General features: G+C 43.6%; 1 protein-coding gene across 1 annotated transcript in view; it reads right to left on the minus strand.

Annotated features, from left to right (window-relative positions):
• Positions 1 to 14,382, minus strand: part of SLC9A4 (solute carrier family 9 member A4) — a 59,432-nt gene that overhangs the window by 42,806 nt on the left and 2,244 nt on the right. The window contains exon 2 of the mRNA XM_033175597.1: positions 10,508 to 10,971. Coding sequence (XP_033031488.1) covers positions 10,508 to 10,971 — 464 coding nt within the window. The remainder of the gene's footprint in view (positions 1 to 10,507; positions 10,972 to 14,382) is intronic.

Here is a 14,382-nt window from a genome sequence, read left to right on the forward strand (position 1 = left end):
AAATAGGAAAGATATATGTCATTTCCAGAATGGGGCATTTGCTTGCTGAGGTGAGACCCTCCAGAAATCTCTCTCTCCTCCAGCACAGTGACCAGCAATGTTCAAAATGGTAACTACTCTATAAGCTAAAGACCTTGAATAACGATGAGCCCAGTTCATTTTCTAGCTTGTATTAAGGAGCTCTGGCATAGAAAACTCTGTCATGGGCGGTTTCTTGGCAACCACCTTCTCTGACTCTCCGACCACAAGAGGAAACCAACTAAGAAAACCCGCAATTACCTAGCAAGCTCTGCATAATGATGTAAAAGGCAGAAGTGAGGATGCTCTTTCACCTCACTCCTAAAGGAGGGGAAATAAAGACCTGAAGCCCAGGATAGAGAAGTTAAACAAGGTGTTCACCCATGTTCTTGGGGTTGAGATCTCTGGACATTCGTTGTTTCTAAGTTCAGTGAACAGAGGCCAAGCTGGTGAACTGAATGGATATCAGAACATGTAATGAGGAGAAGAGAAAAGTGTGTGGATCAATAAAACCTGTTTATTGACCTAGGGCACAGCAATGACATTTCTTTAAGGAATTCTTTTTCAATTTAAAAAGTTTGAAACTCTTCTGAGCTTGAAGAAAGATGGAGGATTGCCATGGTTCATAGCTGCAATTATCGCCTACTTGCCAATGACTTCCAAATATGCATCTTGTTTGATCTCTGGCCCAGGCTCTAGATTTTCATTTCTAAAACTACTGAACAATTTCTTTCAATTGCCTGTAGGTTTCTAAAACTCAACAATTAAAAACCAACCTAATACTATCATCCACCTCCACCAACACCTGTTCCTCATGGTGCCATCCGCCATCCAAGAACCCACCTGAGCCTACCACCCCTCAGTCTATGCAAATCCCTCTCCTCCTTCACTCTCCTCATCAATTTGGAGCAAACAACTTTAGGACTATCTTTCACCATCTACTGTCAGTTCACCTGCATGATACAAAAGGTAATTTAAAAGCCACTTAACCTCAAAACTGTTTTAACCATAAAAGCAAGCATCAGTTGTAACTGATAGATTTAAACTCACTGAAGACTATCTCTGTAATTTGCTTTTTCTGAGAAGGAGATTGCTCTGGCATAGTGGAACAAGCAGTGTCTGACACTAAGTAGTAGCTCAGTAATATTTTTTGATGGATGGATGGATGGATGGATGGATGGAGGATTAGAACTCAGGGGACCTCTGGTTCCACCAGATATGACTGAACTTCATTGTTAACATAAAGAAATGAGATTTCATGGTCTCTCAGCTCTCTCGGTGGTATTAGCCTATTACTAACAACCAAAGCTGGTCCTGGGGGATAAGGAGGAAAGCATGGATTAGGGTCAATGGCTTCCTCCCTCACCCATCGCCTGGATCTAGTGCTCCCATCCAGGCCTGTGCAACAGGTTCTGCTGGATGTCATCCATTTATGCAACCACTGAGGAAGCTATAAGGAAATTACTTGTCAGTCAGCACCTCCCAAACGGCCAACTCATGGGGCTTTTCACATGACAGTGGGCATGTTTTTTTCCTACTGCAGCCCAACACACCCACAGACCCTTAAGGATGCGTGAATGGGTATTGTTGGGGGTGGGACAGCTGTTGAAAACCACGGGACTAGGAAAGTCCCCAGGCTGTGCTTGAAGCCCTAAGCTTTTCTCTCAAGTCAGGAATTTCTGTTAATGTATTATGCAACCTCCTAGGAATTATCTGTGGCTAGAAAGAGTTCTAACAAAACACAAAACAAGCAGGTCCATGGTTAAAAGGAATGATTTACAAACGAAAAGAAATAAGTCATGTGTTCATAGCTGTGGCTCCTCAAAGGCAGGGGATGAGGCTTATTTGCTTTTGCATCCCAGGCACTCAGCAAGGCTGAAGAGAGAGAACTTCTCCCATACGCTTTTCTGTGCTCTTTCTAATTACTCCCTAAAAATCTCAAGAGACATTGCTTTCCTCCCTGTTTCTCCTCTAAATCCATTTCCATAGCTGCTCAACCCCACCTCCTGACAGAGAAAAGACAACTTGATAACCAGAGAGGATTCGTTCTTTTTTCCTGTGCTTATGACCTAAAGTGAGTTCTAATCACTCCTCGGTAGCTCACAGTGTAGTCTAGTTGAAAGCCAATTTGTACAATTCAAACTTCAACCATTCTGTTTATTTAGCCAGAAAAAAACGAACCAAACAAGTGTTTGATTAATCAAATGGGAGGTGTTGCAATGAAATAATAAAGCGCCCCTCCAGCCCTGTGGTGGTGCTGTAACATGCCTCCCAAAGATTATCCCACACCCTTCAGGCTGCTCCTTAAAGGGTGAGTCTGCGGCTTGGACGCCCGAAGTGCAGGAAGTAAAGGGGTTGCCTGTTGTGGAAGGTTCAGAGTCAGATTTGGTGAACCTCCACCCCCTGCAACACTCTCCTTCATTTACTGGGATCTGCACTGATCTACTGATCCGTTCCTCACTTCTCCCAGCTCCTCCTGTCTCCCCAGCCCAATCCAAGCTCTTTATCACAAGCTAAGGTGGTTGCTGCATCTCTCTCTCTCTCTCTTTCTCTCTCTCTCTCCTCTCTCTCTCTCTCTCTCTCTCTCTCTCTCTCTCTCTCTCGGTCTTTCTCTCTCTCTCTCTCGGTCTGTCTTTCTCCCTCTGCCTGTCACACACACACACACACACACACACACACACACACATACACACACACCCCAGCTGTGGGCTGAGAAGTTCACCGTGAAAACTCCAAATATTTTGACTGAAAGCTCATGTCTGAAGGCAAATGCCTGAATCCTTTGGGACCCATGTCTGGGCTGGGTGGGCGCCAGATTCCTGCCCTCCCCAACAGAAGGTCAGAAGCAGCCCCAGGGGAGAGCCTCACAGCTAAGGCACTTGCTGAGACTTTGCAGGGCTGTGGAGTTCACTCCCCAGGCACCCAAAGCCAACCAATCAGGCTGCATGGCCCTTTTTGCCTGAAGTTTAGGTATAACCTCCGTTTCTAGGCCTGACAGACACCCAGCAGATGGTCGCTTTTACGTGGACCCATCTCTGGCACACAGGAAGGGCAAGGGGACATTTGTGTATCACCTGCCCTGCGCCAGGCCTCCAGAGTCTCATTTCACAGCCTCCTCACAGTCACCCTTTGAAGTCAGATAAATCATTCCCATCTTACATATGTGGAAACTGAGGCACAAAAGGATTGCATCTCTTGCTCAAGATCAGGCAACTTTGTAGGCCCATGTCCCCCATATACAGTGTGCTCCCTACATTCTTGGCCAGAGGAAAGTGTCTCCTGGTAAAGCTATCTCCTCTCGGCTCCCATCCTTGGAATCAGAATAAAATGAAAGGAAATATAAAGAAGACAAGGAAAAGATGCCTACTCTCCCCTCAAGATTCTGTTCAAGTGTACATATAACTCTTCTCTAGGAAAAGCTGAGACTGCAAAGTTCAGATAGACAGACACGACGATGTGGCATCTTTAGGGTGTCAGGAGAGCTCTGTGGCTCAGACGTACTCATGCAGGTGGGCTTGCATAAATAACACCAAATGCGGGGGACTGACTCTGTGCCAGGTGTTATTTTAAATGCTTTACGTATATCAATTCATTTTAACCCTCCCTCAACCCTATCTCCATATTACAGAAAGGAAACTGAGGCCCAGAGAGGGTAAGTAATTCACCTGATGTCACTCAGCTTGCAAGGAGTGGAGGCAGGACCTGCAATGAAGCATATGGCTTCCCATTCATGCTCTTAGCTATGCTTTACTGCTTCTTGAACAGTAAGTAATAGAGTAAGGACCCCTTTTGAGGCAGGAAAATATAAGGCAGAAAGAATCATGAAGGAAAATTTGCCCTCAAATGAATAGGCTGGATACGTGGTTCACCCTCATGTGCCCTGTGTCCAGGACAGTGGGGTGCAGGACACGTGCATGACAAGGTGCGGGTAAGGAGAGACAGGACCCTGGGACTTTTCCCTCTGCCCATGCCTGCCCCTAATTTTATCCCACCTTTAGCATTTAGGCTCAGGAAGCAACTCTGAAGTTTGGCTGTGACAGTTAATTTGAGGAAAATCACCCCAGTTTGCTCCCTCTTGGGGGCTTGAGGAAAGGGAGCTTCAGTCACTGGAAACAGAGACCTGGGCAGCAGGCCAGCCCCAGGGCCAACGCGGCCCCTGCACTCCTCTCCTACTCCTCACTTCTTGCTGCCTCATTCATTATTCACTCTTCCTGCAGCATCCATTCTTTCACTAGAGCCCTTGACTCAGCGCCCTCTGCAATGCTCCATTCTAGATGCCGAGTCCTGTGACTGCAGGAGGGAACACCATGGAGAGAAATCGAGAGAGCCAACAGACAACAAGCCAGCAAAGTTATGTTGCTGCAGGGACAGACAGATGAGAGGAGAAGAGGGCAAAGGAATTCTGGCATGAGGGATCAGATATAGGATCTAAGATATAGGATCTAAGCTAGCAGCAAGAATCCATAATAAATAGAGGGAAAATTGCAAACTGAATGAAAGGTCAGTGTGGTCTCTGATAGAAACTCTTGCCACTGATCGCCTCAGCCAAAGGGAATTGCCGGCTGGGCAAAGCAGTGAGTATGACTTTTCACTCTGTCTCTGAGATACTGAGCTTCATAGAATAAACTCTAGTCAATGAATAGATCAATGACTTCTATGAGAATCTGTGTCTTTATAACAAAAATAACAATGAAGAAACTTAGGCACACGGTGATCTGCTAAGTCACTCAAGAGGCCTGAAGGACCGAGAAGGGCCAGTACAGAGATGTGGACCTAGACAGTCTGGGTCCAGGGGGTCTCTGTCCTTAACCACTACGTACTATCACCACCTCATTAAGGAGCCGTGAGGCTTAAATAAGGAATACGGCATGAAGCACCCATCAAAGTGACTGGCCCAGTGCTCAGAACATTTAGCTCCGCTTCCCCTCCCACTATCCTCCTGGAGAATGGCATCCAGAGCCAGTAAAGTGTCACCAGAGGAAGAAGCAAGAGTAAGAGGGGAGAGAGGGATGGGGAAAAGGGGAAGTACCAGGTGGCAGTCAAGAGCAGAGACACCCTGGAGCCAGGCTGTTGGGTTCCAGCCTCAGCCCTGGCCCATCTGGGTCTTTGACCTCTCTGATGCAGTAGAGGAGACAAGGAGCTGGGGAGCTGGGGATGATAGAAAGCTTGGTGGCCTCACTTTGTTGCTTATCCAGTAAGTTGATCCAAGAAAACCAGGGCAGAATATAAATCTAAGAACAATCCGCCCTGCCACCTGTGAGGTGGTGCCATATTTAAAATCAGCTGCTTGTTCAGAATGAGCCGAACACTAAACAGTGTCTGGGAGCTGCTTCAATACAAAGTCATGGCCAGCATTCATTGAGTGCTTACTCCAGGCTGGGCATTCACTCTGCTAAGAGTGGAGTATAAATTTTCCAGTGATCCTATGAGCTGAAGAATGTCAGTATCCCAATTTTACAGCAAGAGGAGGGACAATAGGATCAGAATGTTGCCTCAAGCCACACTGTTGTGCAGAAAGAACACTGGTTTCACTCACTGGACTTGAGCCCAGTCTCCTCATCGGTAGCACGTAGGTTATCTCTTGTCCCTCCCAGTTCCATGAGTGGAAAATTCAAAAGGTAAGGACAAAAGGAAAAGTTTGGGAGGAGGCAGAGCTGTGCACACCTGTGTCTGCTCTGCCATTGTTCAGGCGGTGTGTCCTTGTGCAGTTCATTTTAAACTCCTTTGCTTTATTCTCTTCATTCATGAAGTAAGGGCACTTGGTCACGCCTCTTAGTAAAAGCAAAGGATTTAACAAAACACTAATAAATGCAAAAGTGACATAGTAGCCGCACCTGTCTTCCTGCTGTGATTTTGGCCATGAGATTTTAACTAGGGATATTGTTTATGCAATTTTAGAAACATTATTTTCTTAAAAATAAAAAATTGTAAATATCCAAGCTGTACACCCATATTAATATATATATTAATATGTTTATATATAATATATTTTCTTATATTATATATATGTTCATATATGTGTGTGTGTATATATATATGCTGTACATGATGAGGTAGTTACTAAGGTCAAGCTAATTCTTGTATCCATCTCCTCACATTGTAACCATTTGGGTACAGTGGAGGGTGAGGACACTAAAGCTATCTGGGTTTTGTCTCCCTCCTTTTGCCCCATCATTAAGCGTGTGTGTGTTCTGGTGATCAGTGTCATAACCTAAAATATTCAGCAAGATGGAGAAATAAGTGGGGCAAGAGATCTGGATAATCAGATTCATCAATATTTCGGCTGTTGGAAGGCAGCTCTTTCGTGGATGAAGATTTGCAGCGTTGTTGCATGTAACCCACACACAGGCCACCTTCTGGATGACTCAGCCTCCTTGCCGAAAAGGCATGCTTGGGACTGCTGCCCCCAAGAAGGCTCCTTCCTCAATGAAAGGGTGAGGTCAAGGCCCTTAGCTCAAAAGACAACTGGACGGCAGCAAATACCCGTTCCTTTTCAGCTGTGCTCTAAATATGGCCCTGGGGCTTCTCTGGTTTCACTTAGGGACCCAGCAGTGCCAGTGCACACTTAATACTCACTGTGCTGTGGGCGACCACAGAGTGGCCCAAGATTGACGTGTGGACAACCCCACGGAGCCAACGCAACAGCAGCTCTGCCCAGCAGAGGTCACAACAGTGTCCTCAGCAGATACTCCGGTGGCTTGAAAATTATAATCTTATCCTGAAATGATCGTTCTTAAAAATGTCTCCCCCAAAGCAATTAAGCTTTGGGGAAGTCAAACAAATGTTGCTAACAAAGAAACCCCAACCAGAAACCAAACCGGGGTTGGCTCTCCATGTGAAATCTAGAGACAACTCAGGAGGAAGTCAGATTCTCAAGCTCGAGGCAGGAATCAAATGCTTTCCTTGGTAATCGATAAAGACTCTTCCTTGGCAAGAACTTTTGTAGATTATATCAGAGTTTTTGATGAATAAAGAATGTGCTGTGAAAATTAAAGAGATGGCGTTTATCCAGTAATATCTTGACTTCTGTAATAATTCATGAAGGAGAGGTTGAATAATTGCCTCAGAATGGACTTCCAAGGGGTGGCCGTGGTCTTGTCACAGATGAACACCCTCCAGGACATTGTCAGTAGTGTGGGTGAGAGTATAACCCCCACAAAGCTTGGATCTGAGTGAAATAAGGTTATCTCTGGGAGATGAACTAGGAAATGGACACATCATGGATCAGAGGGGCTACATTAAGAGATGGAATGGATTCCCAGACAAGGACATTTACTCATTTGTAACACAACTGAAAGTATGACAGTATTTATAGAAGGAGTGGGTTGGGGAAAGGGGATCTCAGAGACTAATTCAGTGTGGTCTGGAGAGATGGACGCGGTCCTTGTTCTAGGCATACCATCATTTTATAGAACATATATCAGCTTCTCTCAACCTAAAGGCGATAAATCCATAGTTCTCAAACTTCAGCAATCATCTGAGGTTTTAATAACACAGGTTTCTAGGCTCAACTCCCAGAAAGTCTGGGTCAGAGGGTGTGAAGTGGGACTGGACATCTGAAGACTCATCAGTCCTACCAGTGTGATGTTGAGACATATGGCCTGAGGACCAGACTCTGAAAAATGAAATCTCTGAATCGCATGGCAGTCTGGAGCCCAGGTTCCCCTGGCAGCTTCCTGACAATGTGGCTTTTTGTGAAGCTTGCCCACAAGGGTAGAATACACCAGGCTGATGATTCTAGTGCCTTGCCTCAGCCATTAGGGATTCTCATTATGAAAACATGATTTGACATCTGGCTTCAGGTATGGGCCTCCTTTGCTTTGGAAATCTGTGGGTATAGCTCAGATTATTTCTCAAAGGGGACTTTTTCTCTCTGTACTATTTTTGCATAAAGGTTTTACAAAAAAGATCTTGCTTGCTAGGTGAATTAGTAAATTGTAAATGGGAAAAAAAATTAAAAAGAGAATGTATGCATGTCTTTTGGTTAGACACAATCTCTGGAAGCAAAATATGAAACCCAGGATCAAAAAAGGGTACATTAGTAGGTTTCACTATATAAAAGTTTAAAACTTCTATACGGTAAAAGATACTATAATCTAAAAAGTGTAAATGATAGAATGGAAGAAAATATTTGGTCTTTATGGGACATTCAAAAGTTTAAAGGTAAGATAATTTAATGAATTCCTATAAATCTTTTTTTAAGCAAGTGGTCCCAAAGAAAAATGGCCAAGATGCAACATTTGCATATAAAAATTGGGATATGACATACTTTTACTAAAAAAAAGTATTCATTGTTTATCTGAAATTTAAATTTAACTTGGTGTCCTGTATTTTTATAAGTTTGCCAACTCTGAAAGGACATGAGCTTTCAATGTACAGCATGTGACAAAGTCATGATTTGCAGTTGCTGAAAAGTTGCTTAATATTATCATGGAAATTAAAACAAACATGAGAAATGCTTTTTGCTCATGACATTAGAAAACATTAAGGAAACAATGTCCCTTGTCAAAGATATAAGAAAATATGGATGCAATACACTGTCTAAGGAAGTATAAACTGATAAAGGCTTTCTGGAAAATCTTGACAGCTGTGGTCTAGGGCCTGAAATTAAGGTTTGATATTATGTACTGCCTCAACATTTGGCAAAACTGTGAAGACCTCAGCTGGTCTATCTACAAGTTTCCCTCCTCACTCCAATCTCTGGATAAGGTGCCCCAGCCAAACCACCCTCCTTATCAAGGGTACCAGGCACAGCTCCTGCTTTTTCCTCAGGTTTCAGGTCCCTGCCAACCTGCAAAATTATTCCAACAACTCAATCACCTCCTCCTCTGAGAACCAGGGAGCATCTCACCCTCTTGTTACTACAAAACCTGCCTCCCACAGCTCCTGGTTGTTCATTCTGTTCCCAAGTGTAGCCTCTGTGTGGCCCTGCGGGGCATGTGGCATCCTCCTCCCCTTGGCGGTGAGTATAGGTGACTGATAAACTGCTGTCAGTGTCATCTGCCCAATGTTGGGTGTCATGTGTTTGGCAATCTATAACCTTAGAGTGAGAATCTCTCATTTACCAAAGAGGCAGATAGGAGCTGATTAAAACAGCAGCACATTTTAAATTGTTAAATATACATACTGTTTAAGCTGGAAATTTCACTTCTAAGAAAATATCATATAAAAATACAAATGCAAAGAGAGAGGCATGCAGAAAAAATAATATTCAATATGCATTTCAACATTGCTTGTAAGAATGAAACTTTGGAAACAACCTGAATGACCCATTCATCAGAAAACTGTTAGATAAGTTACTGTAACTTAATCTATGAAATACTATGCAATAGCTGAAAACACACAGAAAAAGGGCCAGACACGGTTGCGGTGAGCCAAGATTGCATCATCGCACTCCAGCCTGGGCAACAAGAGTGAAACTCCGTCTCAAACAAAAGAAAAAAAAACAAGACATGGAAAGACTTGTTATATCTAAGCAATACATAAAATCCACCCACTTTATATTAAAGAATACAGATCACATACACATAAATGATAAAAGATTTGCAAAGATGTTATATATGCACATAACAAAGGCAGGAGGGAAAAGGCCAAGTTGATAAAAGTAGTTGCCTCTTGCATAGAGGAGGAGGTGAGGGCAAGCAGAAGCTTTTGTGTTTCATGCTATATAGTTTTGTACTGTTTGATTCTTATAGTGAAAATGTATTCTAGTATCACTTATGTGCTGTGATAGAAATTTAAAAATAAGAAATGTATATAAAAGTATGTATAAAAGTCTTCTTGTCTAACAACTGCTGAAGGTTTGTAGTAATTAATGAAATTGAGCAACGGGACTGGCTACTTCTCAATATTCCAGCATCCCCAGCCTGCAGACATCCCGAGCCTTAATGCTAGGTGTTGCTCAAGCCTGTATGTCCTTCTCAGTTTCCCACCAGAAAGACTCATAAACAAAAACGCCTCATTCACGTTTTTCCATACAAGTCCTGCAACTGAGTGATACAAAAACTAACACATTTTCACAAATCTGTCGTCATCTCTTCCCTGACCCTTATCTCTAATGCGGTATGTTAAAAAAACAAAACAAAAACGCATATAAAGGGAATGAGAGTGAGGTCTGATGGTGGACAGAAAATAAAAACATCAGCTTCTGCTTTAGCTGCCGTGAAACCCCAAAAGGGCCATTAGCGACAGTTTCTGTTTGCTAAGTGAAAAACTACATTTAACTCAAGAATGACACTTTCTTTCTCCTTTCCCACTCTTTAAAGAAACTAGCTGGCTTGTGAATGACAAGCAATGTGAGTGAGCCGTTATGTAGGCAGTGCAGATCCTAAGGAAATTCACCAGAACTCGGACCACACCGCGTGGGCTGAAGCTCATCCGTGTCCTGCAGCGCTGAGCCACCTGGAGCCCTCTCCATAGCCTCCGGTCCCCAGCCCCACCCCAAACCCTCATCTTCCCCGGAAGCGGGGGCGGGCACATGACATCTCACCACAGTAATGCCATCATTGAGCAGGGCCTCCCCAAAGATCATCATGTAGAGCTGCTCGTTCACACGCGCCTCCTCAAACACAGCCAGCACAGCCACGGGGTCCACGGCGGAGATCAGGCTGCCGAACAGCAGGTTCTGCAGCAGGTTGACGTCGCCCAGGCCAAAGGCCTTCACCTGGCAGATGAAGTAGAGGGAGAGGCCAATGCCCAAGGCGTTGATCAGGGCCCCCAGTACTGCCCACCATAGGATGGAGCCGATGTTCTCAAAGAAGGGCCGGGTGGGCATGAAGTAGCCGCCCTCCAGCACGATGGGTGGCAGGAGATACAGGAAGTAGATGCTGGAGTCCATGACTGGAGGCGATTTGTGGTCGGTGCCGAAGATGATGGCGCCCACTAGCGCCCCCACCAGGATGAGGAGGCAGCTCTCTGGCATGAGGCCCGGCAGCCTGCGGTAGAGGTGGAAGCCTGCGAAACAGCGGAGAGCACAGTTAGGTGTTTGCACATGAAACGGTCTGGGTGTACCTGAGGTCTTTTAAAGTCAAGCAGACAGGACCGTGGGCAAACTGGCTGGCATCTCAGCCTCAGCGTCCCATCTGTAGCAGGAACTGGTAGTGTCATGAGGGTCGTCAATAAGATCAGTAGGTAACACGCCCAGCTCAGTGCAGGTCACAGAATCATTCTCAGCCAGCTGCCCCCTCCCCCATCCTCCTTTCTGCTTTCCCATCTTACAGGGATCTGCGAGGGTGCGTGAGGGAAAAGGAGAAACGAGGGTGAAACTTTTGCACTCATGCAAGCCCAGGCTTCAAGCTCATGCCGAATCTATTATAGTCACCGAAACCTGAGCTTGTTTCAAACTTACCTGACCTCATTCCCCTCTTCACCAAACACATATACAAAAATTAAAAGTCCTTTATTTTGTCTCCTGTGTTTAACCAATGACATTGCTATCTGGTCAGCCACTGAAGAGGGAAATCAGGTCGCATTCTCATGAGTGACTCTTCATCAATCAGCTCTGTATTTATTTCTTATGTCATAACTCTCATTCGCTCCCCTAAAATTATCCCCTCCTCTCCATTTCTTTGGCTGCTGCCTTTATTTAGGATCTTCCCATTTCTCATCTTAATGATTGCATTGTCTTCTTGACCTCCAATCTTACCCTTGACCCCCCAGGTCATTCCACACTCTACTGTCAGATGATTTTTCTGCACCATGGGTCTCTGATTGTCTCAATTCCCACCTAGGATTCTGAAGGCACACAAAGCATCTCCTGGATTGTAAATCAAGGGTATTAGTTGAGCCTCACTGTGCAAAGACTACAGTTAAGTACCGCCAGGTGGAAGACCAGAGAGGTAGACAAGTGCAATTCCCACTATTGATAAAGTTTTAGAAACAAGACATGAGCAACTAAGAAGATGACGTGTAAGTATATAATGAAGGGCATATTGAACATATCAACAAACATGGTGAGAGATCAGAGCTCAGCAGATCACCACGGGGCTCTCTCCAAATCCGTCTCCCACACACTCTGCACTATCTTTACGTAGCCTGCATTCAGCCAGTCAAAGGCCTTGTCATTCTGCAGGCCTCTTTCTTGTCTTCTCATTCTAATGTCACTGCTTGGGTTGTCCTTTTCCTTGATCCCTTTAAGTCCTGCTCATCCTTTGAGGCTTAGCTTTCCCTAGCGTCTTCCTAAGTTCATATGTTCCTCTGAATTACTACTAATAAAGCATTTTATCTGACTCTGTCTAATAACAATAATCCCTGTCTACTATTTTTTTGTGCATGATTCATGTCTCCTACTAATGTGGAACCCCCCCCAGACTCAGGCAGAATGATTTACATCGTCATATCTCCCCAATGCTTAGCACAGTATCTTGTCCAGAACAGCTGGCCTATTTGCTGAAAGCAACTGTAAATATATAAATGAAGGAATAAATAGTTAAACGTTTATCAGAGAAGCTTTTTCATGAGAAGAGATTGAACAGGTTGTTGGAGAATGATGAGGATTGGGTAACAGAATGGGAGAGATTTTAGTTGGGGAAAGCATCAACAGTGAAAGAAGAGAGGAAGAAATGGCCTAGCCAGATATCTTTGACATTCATTAAGGGGATCCACTCGGCTGGAGCAACCTTTGAACTGGGAAAAGTGTCAGGATAGAACTTGGAAGATGATTTTGAGACAAATAATGGAAAACCTTGAATTCAAACCTAAGGAAGGCGGTGGACTTCCAGCCATAGGCCACGGTGAGCCAGCAAATGTCTCCTTGGGAATTGTTAGATTCAGCCATCCAAAGATGATATGAGTTTCCCTGACCATGGCTTTGAACTTCTCCATTAACTATAAGTAAGCAAGTTGACACGACAGGGTGTGATTATCACCAAGGAGTACCATCCCCACTTTCATTTGGCTTCAGGGTTGGGGTAAGCACCTCTTCTGGTGCACTGAACTCATCGTTTTCTAATCACTGCTTATTTCTCCATTTCCTTTTCCTCCTCTTTATTTTACTTCTTTCTTCTTCTCCTCCTATTTCTCCTTCTCCTTCTTCATCTTCTCTTTGTCTAGCTCCTGCCACTCCTTCTTACTCTCTACCTCCTTCTCCTTTTTTTGACCTCCTCCTCCTCCTTATCCATCTCCTCCTCCTTCTCTTTCTCCTTACCCTTTTCCTTCTCCTTCTTCTTCAGTTAGTGCTTATTTTAACCAAACTTAACTTTTTTAATATATAAAGGAGGTGGAAGAGCCCATAGTGTGATTTTCTCAGGCCTTGTGGCTCCCCAGTTTGGCCTTGCTTCCAGGAATCCAGTTTCCTGAAATGGATCCAACATTCACCTGCTTTAAGCCAAGTTGCTCTCTACACAGTTGTAGCAGGAAGAGGCCACACGTCCATAAGTAGGGCCCTGTAAAGAGATATGCTACATGACTTTCACATTTTAAAACTTCTCCCTTTCATGATGGACAATAGAGTCAATCACTTAAAATTTACAGTTTTAGTCCTTAGAGCTTAAATGGACACAAACACAAAATCTGTCTGAAAGTCAAAGAAGGCCCTACAATTCTGTTCTTCCCAAAGATTCAAGGAACATTCGTCTATGACGTTCTAAGACGTGGAACTGAAGTAGAAGATAAACCACAAAGTCTGAGGTGGCTTTGTATGATCTTCGTTCTACATTATCTTTGTTTTATAAGTGCATAGTTGGGTGTTTTAAAAAGGATTGGGGGAGAGTTTTGATGTTTTTCTGTCAGAGTATCTATGGGCAGTAAGTACTAAGTTAAACTATCTTCCCCATTAGACAAAGTCCCTTGAGGTCAGGGACCATGGTCATTTCCACCTATTTCATGGGTGCTCAGAAAATATACCTTGGTAGAATAAGGAATAAAAGAATGAATCATAATAATGATTATTTATCTTATTCTGATTCATGTTTAATAATATAATATTTAAAAACCCATATGAATTTCTTAAGTGTTAAAATTACAAATCATCATCATAATTGTTATTTTGGTCCTAGAAAATAAGTCCTTATACCTAAAACTACCAGCCCAGTACTTGGCACATAGTATATATTCGATAAATATGGCCTTTTTATCTCCTCACTCCTCATGTCCATATGGAATACAAAAATAATCTAAATTCTTGAAGACTAGTAAATATGAAATTGTACTTGAATAAGTGTGTTCTGATTTCCTACTCTTTTTTCTAAAGTATGTTAAATTACATCATGAAAATCAAGAACATTTAAACCAACAGTTCTATGAATAATCGTATTTTCACAGTGCTTTTCACTCCTAGACAGAATGAATATGGATGTATACCATGCCTCTACAAAACAAGCTAGGTTTTACACACATATAAAACCAAGACAAAATGCACCCTTTCTG

Source organism: Trachypithecus francoisi, unplaced genomic scaffold (assembly GCF_009764315.1).
Source record: "Trachypithecus francoisi isolate TF-2019V2 unplaced genomic scaffold, Tfra_2.0 Lachesis_group17, whole genome shotgun sequence".
NCBI classification, from domain to species: Eukaryota; Metazoa; Chordata; class Mammalia; order Primates; family Cercopithecidae; genus Trachypithecus; species Trachypithecus francoisi.